The sequence below is a fragment of the Panulirus ornatus genome, chromosome 7 (genome assembly GCF_036320965.1).
Source record: "Panulirus ornatus isolate Po-2019 chromosome 7, ASM3632096v1, whole genome shotgun sequence".
Taxonomy (NCBI): domain Eukaryota; kingdom Metazoa; phylum Arthropoda; class Malacostraca; order Decapoda; family Palinuridae; genus Panulirus; species Panulirus ornatus.
Genome location: NC_092230.1, coordinates 44,586,235 through 44,599,784, shown reverse-complemented (window position 1 = coordinate 44,599,784; position 13,550 = coordinate 44,586,235). Strand labels below are relative to the sequence as shown.

At 46.8% G+C, this 13,550-nt stretch overlaps 1 protein-coding gene and 1 long non-coding RNA gene across 8 annotated transcripts in view; one reads left to right on the top strand and one right to left on the bottom strand.

The window, feature by feature from the left end:
• Positions 1-13,550, top strand: part of LOC139749596 (uncharacterized) — a 186,208-nt gene that overhangs the window by 69,206 nt on the left and 103,452 nt on the right. The gene's annotated exons all lie outside the window — the stretch shown is intronic.
• The window catches only part of LOC139749594 (protein groucho-like), a 100,214-nt gene continuing 89,604 nt past the window's right edge, over positions 2,941-13,550 (bottom strand). For 6 of the 7 annotated variants that reach the window (XM_071663685.1, XM_071663687.1, XM_071663691.1 and 3 more), the window contains 4 exons: positions 9,915-10,178; positions 9,486-9,571; positions 8,481-9,354; positions 2,941-8,262 (listed from right to left, as the gene is read on the bottom strand). In XM_071663685.1, the coding sequence (XP_071519786.1) occupies positions 8,155-8,262; positions 8,481-9,354; positions 9,486-9,571; positions 9,915-10,178 (1,332 nt within the window). In that variant the 3' untranslated portion in view covers positions 2,941-8,154. The remainder of the gene's footprint in view (positions 8,263-8,480; positions 9,355-9,485; positions 9,572-9,914; positions 10,179-13,550) is intronic. The other variant, XM_071663692.1, reaches the window with a different exon arrangement.

The following is a 13,550-nucleotide window of genomic DNA, read 5'->3' as shown; positions in this document are numbered from 1 at the left end:
ACACATGGACAGCCTCCAGTGACCTCAAATCTTGCTTTGGTATTGCGAATCTTTCAAGAGCGCGGCGTGAGGGGGGGTCAGGTGCTGAGATGGATCGGAGGATAGGTATGCGACCGCCACGCAAGAGGTCCTGTTTAGAGGCGCCCTCAGAGACCCTTTTCCTTTTGCCCTAAGGACCCCACAGGGAAGAGGTCCCAAGTCCAACACTGTTCAGTGCTCTCATCCATAAACTTCTCCATATCCTTGATACTGATGACTTTGTGCTGTGTTATGACGATGACATCTGTCTTAGCATCTCGCTCACCCGAGAGACTTCAAGTTCTACTTGACCAGTTCACACTCACACCGCCACTCAGTGTGGCCTAGTCATTACCACCTGTCTATGGTTGATCCGAAACTGACGCGTTTCCTTGAGATCTTGCAAAATAGAGCAGTGGTAGTTGTCTCACACAGGGTAATGAACGTCAGAACTGAGCTTGCCCTCCCTACAATCACTTGAGTTAAATCATCGTCCTTAATGCACTAGTTAGTGCCAAGTGTCTCAGACTCCACGTCCGCCTCCCAGTTCCGCTCAACGCGTCCTGCAAGTCGTCAACGGCCGGTCGCAACTCCTGGCATATGCCCCCCAGCATCACTCATCAGGGTGCAGCAGGTGGCTCGTCCTAATCCCATTCCAGCCACGGCCACTAAAGGGAGTTAATACCGACGGATCTTGCACCAGCATCACTGGATCCTCGGTGCATCAGACCTCTCCAAATTGATCATGTAAACCGTTATCCTGGCCGGCTCAGTCCTTATATACTCCAAGGACTGATGTGTGGACACCTAGTTAATGTGTTTACTACTATGGCTGACAGTGCCCAATACGTGGCAGGTTGCTGCGTCTGATGGTTACTGTGAGTCTGTAAGGCTACTCATGGGTGGACTGTTTTGATATCTATTTCTTTTCGTACATCTCGAAGCTTTAGAAGTCTCCGTCGTGTCGTGTCTTTCCCAGGGACTATGACCTGGCACTTTTCAAAAGACCGGGTTTATCACTTCCTCCAGAATTCTTAGATATCTTTCCTTGTCCCTTTCATTCACCTCTTTATATTTCAGTTAAGGCCTGGCCTTGATGTGTACTTTTGTGCATGAGTACATCCAAAATTTAGGGCCTTTTAGGGCTCTTAAAGATGTACGCACAGACTCTCTTAAGTTAATGAGATATTATTACTCGTACTTATTATTTCAGTGTGCTCTTCAGTCGATGAATAATGTCAGCCAAAGTCCTCATAATGAGCTGTCCATTCATTAGATGTTTTCCTCCAAGAACAGAGTTTTCTCTGCTTTTGAAACTGGGTATAGACCGTGATTATGTTACACATTAGATCAACTGTGTGTATAGTTTGGATTCAAGATGGTGCCTGTATAACCTGCGGTAGACTATGACTTTCTTAATAGATTATTTCTTTTTTTTTTTCATTTTATTTGTCTGTTATACACAGGCAATTGAAATTTGGTTGTATGGATGATCTCCGAATATATTGTTTATATCGCAGTAACTAATGATGAGTCTGTCTGTGACAGTGAAAAAGAAACATGGATTAGTCTGGCAGGAGTAGAGAGATATTCAGATTTTTTCAGAGGAAGAGCACAGTGTAAATTGATCGTATGGCTAATGAGGCGCATATAATTCCACTCGTAGAATTGAAGCAAAATTGTTTAATCAAGTTCGAGCTTAAACCTTATCTATGGCACTGCTGTCCATTACTCCGATCAGTAAATCATTCCCTATGTTAACAGTCCTGTTGAAGAGAGTGTACAACGAGTGAAGTCAGACAAATTAACTCTTAAGTAGCTGGTTAGAGATTACTTAAGCCTATAATAATTGTGAATACTTGTGTTAGATCTCCTCTTAACCTTTTCTAAGATGAATCCATTTGATTCGTACAGTCGGCTCATAGGATTTTGTTACTTAGGCTGGTAATCACCTTGGTAGCTCGCCTCTGTACTCGGTCCATTCTGTTTGTGTCTTCCCTCAGCTAGGGTGACCAAAACTGGACACAGTACTCAAGATGGGGACGCACCAGGGAGTTGTACAGTGGGGGGATAGTTTCCCAACTTAATGGAGACGCACCGGGGAGTTGTACAGTGGGGGGGATAGTTTCCCAACTTAATGGGGACGCACCGGGGAGTTGTACAGTGGGGGGATAGTTTCCCAACTTAATGGGGACGCACCGGGGAGTTGTACAGTGGGGGGATAACTTCCCAACTTTAATGTGACAGCCCAACCAATGAACCCAAGAGTACCTTTCGCCTCGCTTTGGCTTTAGGTCACGAGAGATCATTACATCCAAGTACTCATCCTCATTGACCTGTTGTAGCTTAACACACTTTCATGCCGTAGTTTGTAAATTGAACCACCGATGTGTAAATACATGCACTTAACTACATTGGAATTCACTTGTCACTGGTGAGCGAACTCAATCAGTTTATCTGCAACTTTGAGGCTGCAATCATTCAGTTTCTGTTGTAGGTTCATTTCCCCACTTAGTATCGTTCGCGATTTTCAGTAACTTAAAGTGAATTATTGTTCAAGTATTGGTGTTACTTTGGCAAATTTCAGTTACTCTGGAACATCTCCAGTTGCAGCGACTTGATCGGGCTGAGAAGGGTTTAATTTTCATTGTTCGTCTCATCCAGTGTCCTTTTATAAGACTTGCCTGGACCTGCCGTTTTATTTACTTTCGTGCCTTTTACCGCTGACAGCATAACTGCATCTTTTATTCTAGTTGCAAAATTCGTCTCCCCTCTCTCAGCAATAGAACTGGATTTTTAGAGACTCGTGTTTGAAAGTCCGCTAATACATTTTACAGACAATATTTACCAGTATTTCTTATCATTCAGGAACGGCAGGATCTGAAACAAAAACCAAATTACATTGAAGGATATAAAATATAATTGTCTTTCATGTTTTATTGCAAATCTCTTACACATAGTGATGTTGCACTATTCATTGTGGAGAGAGAGAGGGCATAATACATTCACTAGTTGTACACTTTTAGCGAGACTTTCGCTGATGTAGATGGATTTGTGTACACAGCTGTGTGGCAGGCCAGCACGTGAGGGATAGGGGCTACGTCAAACATTATGCATAAGTTTCTTCTTGAAGTTTCAGAAACTGTTTACGTTACAAATTCGACCCGTTCTGCCGTTTCGTTTTACACTCCAGTTTAGTCTAATTACAGAAAAATAATTGTCCCGTGGATTACATCTTTATTTTTATTAAACTTTCACTCTAATATAGAGGAAATGTTAGGCATCTATCCGCATTAGCTGCCTTGGCCTGGACCCCACAGCTGTGGTATACAATTCATCGACACTGCCAACCGAAGTTACATCTAAACTGGAATCTCGCCAGTTGGGTGACCTAACCAGTACAACCTAGGAAATTTACGGAGAGCAAGGCTTCACAGGCACTTGACCTCCCAGTTTTACTTCACAGCTTCGATACCCCACAACTGAACACCTCACAAAAATACACAAATAAAATAACTACGTCTTAAGTATTTATTTTTTTTTTTCTTTCCAACTATTACAAAAAAAAAAAATGTACATATAAAAATTGAAGAGATCAATCATTACTGTCGAAGAAAAATGGTATATAGCAAGTTGGTCGTTAAATAATATGGAAAAAAAAAATATATATATATATAGAACTAAGTGGTCATGGGGGATAATAATAATATTAGTGTTTCCGGACAAGGAACACTTTACCTGACGCTGTCTACAGCCTGGAGTTTTAAGGTTTACCTACATAATGCCTCAAATAGAACCGCTACGGCAAGACAAAATGACCATTAAACCCATACCTCCACTAGGCTCAATTCTCCTAAACCTGAGGTAGCGTTTTGTGGGCCATTCTCACTCGGTAGTGCCGCAAAAAAATATGTGTGCATCTCGAGTCTTGAGGAATTCCACAGGAGAAATACTACTGTTTATGAATATACCCGTTTTGTTAATTCAACATATACTATAAAATTCCTTGCAGAAAGATGGTGCAAAGTGTGGTAACTGTCGCGTGGTCAAGTGTCCCCCTCCCTAACCTGTGAACAATTGACCCGACCAGTTTCGACTGCCCCCCCCCCCCTTTTTTTTTTACCTGAACAGTACTGCAAGTAACTACGGGCAGCAGGCAATGACAGCCTCCCATCTCCGCGTAATCACTGGCTATCACAACGTCCAGTGCATCCACAAAGCACGCATCAGATTCTTAAATTACCGAACAGCCACAAAATGTTTCTCCGATCTGCATTCCCCCTTCCCTTCCCTCCCTCCCTCCCTTCATTCATTCACACCCATATTGTCACTACTGTATTAGAACACTGGCCCAACTTTTATAATACTCTGGAGATGCATTTAGCGAGGAACGCGACACCAAAGACTTTTGAGAGAGAGTCCAAAGATGCCTCTCACGCCGGAACACTTCCGTCCACTCCCAACAACCTAGGCGTAGACCCATGCGAAACTCTTTTGAATTCGAGTGTCCACAGTTCTTGCTAATAACTTATTTTCACGGAAGTCAACCAGTCGCGTTCACACAAGACTTCAAAGGGTCACTTATTCCGTCGCGAAACTCATGAACGACGCCCTTTTTCTTTTTTACAAGAGGAAACCTCACGAATGATGAGGACATCGACTCGTAATGAGAAAGGCCTTATTATGTTTAATGTGTTCTTAATGAGAAATCACATCAGAATATCAATCTAGGCTGAGAAAGACCTTGGGTTCATATTTCCACCAACAAAGTCCAGGTGATAATCGTGTGCAACTGTGTGTGATCCATCTAGTGTGTCCAGCAGGAACTTGAAAGCATTACGTATTAACGCCTGGTGGGGAAAAAAAAGAACATTGAAAGCTTCCCGCCATACACACTAGATGGCCACCGCCTCCCAGCAATACTTCAGCACAACACTGGACCGTCACGTAAGCGTTTTTAATGGTTTACTAGTGTCAAACTCGAGTATATTGTGAGCTAACTTTAACTGGTATTCGTTCAATTATAACAAAACGAAACAGAAAATACGTTCTTTATTCTCTGAAGGTAACTTTGACTTTCTTGTTTTTGTGGTAATCGTAACACAAAATGCCCTAAGCTCACATCACTTCAAGTTTCATGATACAACAAATTAGGTTTTTTGGGGCTGTGGCAACGCGACTCCCAGCCCCAAATCACCCTCGCTCGCCTCACACCGACAGGAATGTATAACAGTTAATTTCAACCTTTCTGAGTTGTGACCTCACGACACGGCAGCTTAACAACTGTAATAAGAAAATACTTTTTTTTTTTTCCTCACTATTCCTTAAATCCTAATATTTTTTTCTTTTTTATATTTTACCTTGAAAATGACCTCCATATCACCAAAGTTGCACTAAGCAGTGTCGACAGCTCACAACAGTATTCAACTATATAAATAATATATTATTGAAAACAGGTCTATACAACATCCACAGGGAAAGCGAAGCCTACAACAGACATTTTCTCTGCCACCAATAGTGTTTCATTCAGCCATGTTAACTTTTTTTTTTTGTTTTGTACTTTGTCATATTTCCCATAGTAACCAGCTCACCAGTGCGTTTGACCGACCAATGGAAACTACAGACCCTAGCCATGCCTTTTATGCCTCCTAGTCACATGCGGTTATATATATATATATATATATATATATATATATATATATATATATATATATATATATATAAAATACATCCTGAGAAAGTCTAAAGAAATACAAGACCTCAAATTTGATAAGCATTATTACGGTCGGCAGATGTCAAATTCATCAGTCCCCAGCCGACACGGACCCTACAGAGGCTCTGATGCCGGCCCGTTCTTTGTTGTGTGGTGACTAGATACGAGACTGATGACGCCTGACTCGCTATGTTGCCTCCAATCCCAAATGACCTTTTTTTTTTCGATGCTTATGCTCGGTAATACAAACTAATATCAATTTGATTACTAATTTACAATCATCCGCCCCACTGAGGTTATCATGCTTCAACAGGAACATCTTCGGAATGATTCGTCATTAAAACTAGAACGAGGCAATTTGAGTTCGATTTTTTTTCTTCTTTTCAAACCGATGACCACGAATTTACTCCGGCAATACCTGTGCGACTTTCCTAAAACTGACGACCCTTTCCAACATTTCCATCTCCCACACAACAACAACAACACAGCTCATGGACTTTTTATTCATATACTTCTTTTACACTTCGCTTGACGCTTAGCGTTATTACGGAAACATTAACAACGACGAAGAAGAAGAACCCGTGAACTATTGAGATATATATATATATAACTCGACGGCACTTTTGTTTCCTTGTAGGCTGTCACTCGACAGCCTAGGTTATCATTCTTAAAAGTCAACGCAGGACTGTAAGGTTTGTGAAGTGTCACAATCGGGATTTAATGATTCTGAACGGCATAAGACATGAGAGCTCCCGGACGTGCCCAACGCCCTTTGGCGGACACCTGGCGCCATGGCAAGACTTGAAGCCATGTGATGAATTCTCCGTCATCTGTTACATCGGCACCAAGAGGAAACTTGCGCTACCCCAACTGACCTGAACCCGAGGTCATTGGTCATTACGTGGCTACCAATCGCCTCTCATAAAAACAGTCTCTCCGCCACAGTTCACTCGTCACACACAAACACACATCTCGTGATATGCTCGTTGACGAAACCTGGGGAGCAAACCAGCCGCCTGCTTCGTCAAACGCCAGCTCTCTGGAGGATTATGAAACAGAGGATGATGGGAAAGGACCCACAGAGAAGATCGAAGACGGACGAGAAAGTGGACGGAGGAGGGGAGAGGTGGATTGGGGAAACGACAGAGCAAGGTTATTATACAGCTAAGAATAAGGAGGGAGAAAAACGAACGGTCAGGAAAAAAAGCACTAAATTATCCCACAGAGTACAAAGTATTACACAAGAGCCATACATATGGTATTCGGTCGTTTCAAAGCCGTCCCGAATCAAAACAGTTTTAGGCAACACAGTACTGTAATTACATGTCGACATCCTCGAGAAGTACAGCCAACATCTTTCGCAATGCCATAAAAGAAAACAACGCCGCCCCCCCTTACCCTACTACCACCCATCACCCTCCCAACCATTTACTTCCGAAAAAAAAAAAAAAATCACAAGCTTCCACAATTCTCGTTAGCTTCGTATTACGTTGTGGACGAATAATCTCCACCCCCGTTCTCAGTAGACATCGAGATACCGTTGTGTGAGGCACCGTTAAGGGACTGAAGGTGTTGGGCAGAATGTCCAAAGCCTTTTTTTCCACCCCACCACCACCGTCCTTGACTACACCGGTTAAGACTGCCATCAACAGTCAACTTGGTCTAGTTCTTTAAAAGGAGAGATGAAGGGCTATATTGCAGGTACTGTTCCTCATATAGTGGGGAAACCTGACTGTTTTGCAGCAGTTCACAAACGGTGGAGTCGAGGAGGAGACCTTCAGAACCCCTCACAGCCTCGTTTAAGTAATAAGGGCAACTATCTGCTGCCTATTTTATGAGCAAAAAACCTTGAGAATAATACTTTACAAAATGTCTCTCATCAATCGAGACAAGAAATGTAGAACCTAAAATGGCTCTAAAAAAAAATTGGACAAGGACAACCAAAATATAGGTAACACAGGGAACCTACAAAAAATTATCCAGCAAGGCTGTCCATCGAACACTTCCTCAGAACACGATCACTACAGTCTTAATACTGAACATCATCATCATACATCACTACATGAGGCGGACCGACCCTGCCACCAGGAAGCAGAGGTCATTCTGTATTATAACTCCTGCCGAGGGCCCTCATCACCTTCACCTACAGGCTCGCTTGGCAGTCGGGCGACCGTATGACCTGCCCATTCATCACAATTTGCTTTAAGAATTTTTTTTTTTTTTATCACTGTGGAACTTGCCGCCAGGTATCTACAAAACACACACAAGTGTCCTGCGCAGTATCGACTGTCCACTGATTAACCTGGTCCTCTTTTGTCTCCCATCAACCCAGGGGCGTCAGGTGTCACCACTTTTGCCCAGTTAACCTCTCGACAGACCGTCGCTCAGAAGACACAATAGGCCGGTTCACAGCGCTGCCACTTTTAGTATATAACCTCGTAGACGGTCGCCTTCTTGTCGCCTGAACCCGTTACGATGTACTTGTCATCCGCCGAGATGTCGCAGCTTAGCACCGACGACGACTCCTTTGACTGTTTGGGAGAAACGGAAAGTGCTTCCTAAGAACTACTGAACCATTCACGTAAAACCTGTGCGATTAGCAAACCTCTCCCAATTACAGAGCGCTATTGATACAGGTGAAATGTCTAGAAGCAAATCTACAGAGGTCTACGTCTTAGCATTATTGTGTACATGACGTTAAAAGGCTTAACAAAGTCATGACTGGGTATGGTTGAGGACACGAACGTACCTGGAATATGGAGGCGCCGTAAGGTGTACGCCAGGCGTTGAGTAAGTTGTCCTTGCCGGTCGAGACGAACCACTTCCCAGCGTTGGCGAACTTGAGGGAAAGTACGCAGGACTCATGTAGGTGGAGCTGGTACTTGTCTGGCTTGTTGACGTGCAGAACTTCCACGTTCGAGCTCTCCATACCCACAGCCAGCCACTCCCCGGTAGGACAGTAACCCAGGGAGAAGATCTGGCTCGTGAAGTCATGCTGGTGCAGCTGGCGACCTTCGCGAAGGTCCCACGACCTGACGGTGTTGTCGAGGCCACCCGTCCATAACTTGGTGCCGTCCGGCGAGATGTCGATGCAAGAGGCGCCGTCCGTGTGGCCCTGAAACTGTCGCACGAGCGTCTGGTTATGAAGGTCCCACACGGCGATGTTGCCGTCGCTACAGCAGCTGAAGCACACCTTCGAGTCGGGGCTGATGGCTAAGGCGTAACATGCAGGGGCGGAGGATATCAATTCCGCCTTGATCCTGGGTGTGGGTGTGGCCAGGTCCCAGATACTTAAAGTCGACGCCTCCCCGCCCACGATGAGAGTACGCATGTCAGGTAAGAGCTTGACGGAACGAATATAATTGTCCCGCTGGAGGCAGTCGAGTTGCGAGACGGGAGTCTTGGAGCCTGGCTGACTGATGTCCCAGACCTTGACGCAGCCCTTGCCACCCGTGTACACGTACTTGGTGGGGTTACTGATGGTCACGGCGCACACCACCTCGCCGTGGTGCAGGGTGTTAATCTGACGGGCGTGCCGCGGGATCCCCGGCGCCAGCAATGCGTCGGAGGGGAATGGAACCGGCGCCAGCTGACCCTCGCCGTTCACGTGGAAGCTGTACGCCCTGTAAACCAGAAAAGAAAAAATGCACATAGAAGTAAGCTGGACAGTGTCTGAGATCTACTGAGGCTTTCACATGTCAGATAATAGCACGTATATTGCAAGTCGACTTGAACGAAAAGGGGAGACACTTACGGCTTTCCGGCGGAGCCGTTGGTGGGAATACCGTTGGAGGCGAGGGGCGGAGCCCGAACACCACTGTGAGGGTCGTAGCCGGACACCTGCGAAGAGACCAAAGAAGCATACGGTCACTCACAACCCACTGGGGGGGACGGGACGAGGCCAATACACAAGTACAGTTATACAGCCACGACCACAACAAAAACACCAAAGCTGTTAGTGGTGCAATATACAAAAAGCAAGAGGCTACATTACAGAGTACAAGCTCTGCGGGTGAAGGTGGTGGTGATGATGGTGGTGTGTGCTTTTTAAAGGGTCACTATTTACAACAAGGCAAGTTGAAGGTGCGGTAACACAGAGGCAGCTGAGATGAAGCCTATATAAGTCTGGGGTGGTGGCGGGTGTGTCAACAACAAGGTGTGGGCGAGGGTGTGCTGGACTTACCGGCGGCCGGAGGTAGTTGTTTGCGTGTCCTGGGGGGTAGGCGGCGGAGGGCGGGAGGTCAGGACGGGGCGGGCCCGGGGGCAGGTCAGGTCGTGGCCCAGCAGCGCCGGGGGGCAGGTAGGGGGAGGGGGGGAAGAGAGGGGACGGCCCGGCACCCCCAGGGTGGACCCCAGGGGGCTTGACGCCGGAGGAGCCAGGGGGCGCGGAAGGGGCGCCGCTCCCCCCACCACCAGACTTGGACGTGGGGGTGGAACGAGGGTCACCCTGCAAAACACAGAACAAAAACAAACAAAACAAAATGAGGGGTGGGTCCACAACACAAGCCAAAGAACAAAAAAAGAAAGTGACACTCGGGTTAGGGCAGCCACAGTCACGTGCAGCCCACACACTCGAGGCCTCATACTCACACACACACACATTCGCACGCACACATACACACACACAGACATACAACATAATTTTGTTTTTATTTCTACCTTGTACAATGTTCTGGCTGAAGACAACACTCAATCCAGGCTAATTCAGGGGGTGAAAAAAAAAAGGTTGTGAACACTCCATGCAAGTCAACAGACTACAAAGGAACGGCTATATCCAGGTGAGGTAATAGTGTGTGTACAAGACAACAGGGCTGATGATGATGATGATGTGTTGGTGGTGTGAGGAGGCAAGGCAAGACGCAGTACGCACACACACACACACACACACACACACACACACACACACACTGAGTTACGATGACTAACCACCGAACGAGAGATGTTCCTAGTGCACACTCTCCCCTCCCTCTCCTCCCTCTCTCTATTACTCAGGCTCCCGCCTCGACACGGGCGAGCCCACACCGCAGGAGAGGACGAACGCTTCTAAACCAACCGCCCACGTCACTAAGCCCGTACGACCGCTTGCGGAAGAAAATATGAAACGGTATCGACAGCGAGAGAAAAGTGAACATCACGGTCGACGTTGCGGGGGGGGGGGGGGGGGGACGCAACTCGATGTTAACGTATACACAAAGATGGAAGCGAGGAGGGTCTGTGTCCAGTGGAGAGAATAGTAAGAGTGTTCAGCGGCATGACGTCACTGCCAACAACAGTAACTCCCCGCCTCTTTAACCACCTAATGGCCCACTTAACAGCGAGACGATCCTCCGCTTCTTTAGGAGTTAACACCCCTTGTCTTGATTAAAACTCGGCGCCACTCCAAGAGTACCAGTTTGCCCTTAACGAACTCATTCTGATTCAGTCAAGCCGTGCAAAGTCTTCACTACACTCCCACTCTACTTGGTTATGCTGTGAGGGGCTGGGCCATTATATAATTAAAAAGGCTTCCGTTCTCTTCTAGAAGATCTCCGTCCTATGTTAAGTGTACTTACAGTTTCTTAAAACGAGAACACTGTCGTTGTTGCTGCCCTAAACAAATAGAACCCGACCACACATCCCTAACCACGGCACTTCACAACGCCCCGATGTGTTTGTTACCCCCTCCTCCTCCTCCTCCTCCTCCTCTCTCTCTCTCTCTCTCTCTCTCTCTCTCTCTCTCTCTCTCTCTCTCTCTCTCTCTCTCTCCTCTCACCCTCCCCTGTTATTTTCTTTGTAACCCAACCACGACCCTCCTCTGCTTCTCCTCCCTCCGTATTACCTCCAACCCGACTCCTAACCCTCTTTTAATAAACAATGGACGACGACGACGTGACGCCTAAAAAACCACCCTGGCCTCAGCAAAATTGCATATGTGTTAAGGTTAAGCATCATGTACACACAGACATACGAATACCCTCCATTATCCCCCTCTGTACAAACGCCGTCAGCGATGACGCCACTTCTTCCCACGCGAAGCCTCTGGGTGCCCGGAGAAGCGCACATGATCCCTTTCTGTCACCATGTTGATATACACACACACACACACACACACTGTGCGTTCTGCACTTGCCCCCCATCTAACCCCACGGCTATTTGGCCTTAACCCACACACACACTGAGTGGGTTAAGGGCAGTCGTGTGTATACTACAACCATCAAAACACGCCTTGAGGTTACCAGTTCGTGAGCAATCTGTAGGAGTCTTTATGACCCAGAGCATTTGAACCGGCGGCTCCATTCTCCACCTGATTAGCTCTGCCGAGCAAATCGTAGGTCGTGTAATACTTCTATGGCAACCGTAAGTCCCTCTTTGTATCCCACAAGTTATGTATAGACAGTGTATACGTAGTGCACCACAAACCTCATTTCCGAGGCAAGGACATTCTGTTATGTCTCAAACGATTTATACTGACCTCTTGCACTGATACCAACATCAATAACCCTGGTGACGACTTTGTTTTCAAAGAGCACGTTGATGGTAGTATGAACGGTGTATGGTCCCCTTTTTACAACGGGAGCTGGGTCTCAGGCCAGTCCGTTACCCTCGTTACGTCTATATATACTTTACACTTGTGTTTGCCTCCACTTATACCCTCAGCCTATGCGCCCTTCAACCGTATCATATAACTGCTTGGTGAATACTTACCCTCAATGAAATCTTTAATATAAACAGAAAAAAAAAATATGAAAATCTTCGGTATGGAAGAACGAACGACTCGCGTACATTCTCTACGATATACCTCAATTATTTTCCCCCCCCCTTGTTCTTGAAACATGATCGAGTTCATATTTAAGGGCTTCCGGTCGGGTGTGTATCCATTGGCGACTATTCCTTCCAACTGCTGTTGCTGCTGCTGCTGCCTGGCACAGCACAGATACGTTACCACCTGAACCAGGAAGTGATGCGTTTACGAACAGTGGCGGAAATGTTTTCTGCAGCCGACAGCCAACAACGGATGGACGGGTCTTTACGGTGAACCCCCCCCCCCCCCCTCTCTCTCTCTCTCTCTCTCTCTCTCTCTCTCTCTCTCTCTCTCTCTCTCTCTCTCTTAACAAGTGACAGCAGATGGCCATTCAAGTTCCACGAGGCGTGGCGGGATTCTCCCTGGGGCGAGGAGGAGAGGGGAGGTGTGGGGTAAATGAAGAGGAGGACGCCTCTACGCTCTGCTACCGAGCGGCTCCCGCTCACACACACCTCATTAGGTTTCCGTTTCGGAGCCGTACTGCAGGTGGCTGGCTGGGTGACCGATAGTGGAATGTGTGCGTGTACGGATGGCCGAGGGAAGGAAGAAAGGCAATGCGTAACACGCGGGTGTTGGTGGACGGAGAGAGAGAGAGAGAGAGAGAGAGAGAGAGAGAGAGAGAGAGAGAGAGAGAGAGAGAGAGAGAGCCAGTGGGCGGCATGTGGTGTGAAACATAATACGGCAAGTAGGTGGTGGCAAGGTACGGGGCTGTGGCAGGAAGGCGGTTGAGGAGAGGCAGTGGATGGTAGATGGTGATTGTGGTGGCGCACACCAGCTCATGATAGATGAACACAAGTGAGGACAGATGGGACTGGGTGACGACAGGTGGGCTCGAGCAGTTACAAACAATATATAGCAATTAAGTGTAGTAGCGACGTCGGCGGGGGATGAGGACATCCACCGTGTGTGTTGTGTGTGTGTGTGGTGATGATACTAGTGCTGGTGCTGCTGGAGGGGATGCTCAGCCCTGTGTAAGCGAGAGGCCACGTGGAGGTGGAGGGACGCAAGAGGGTGCTGGCGAGGAGAAGCACGGTTGTG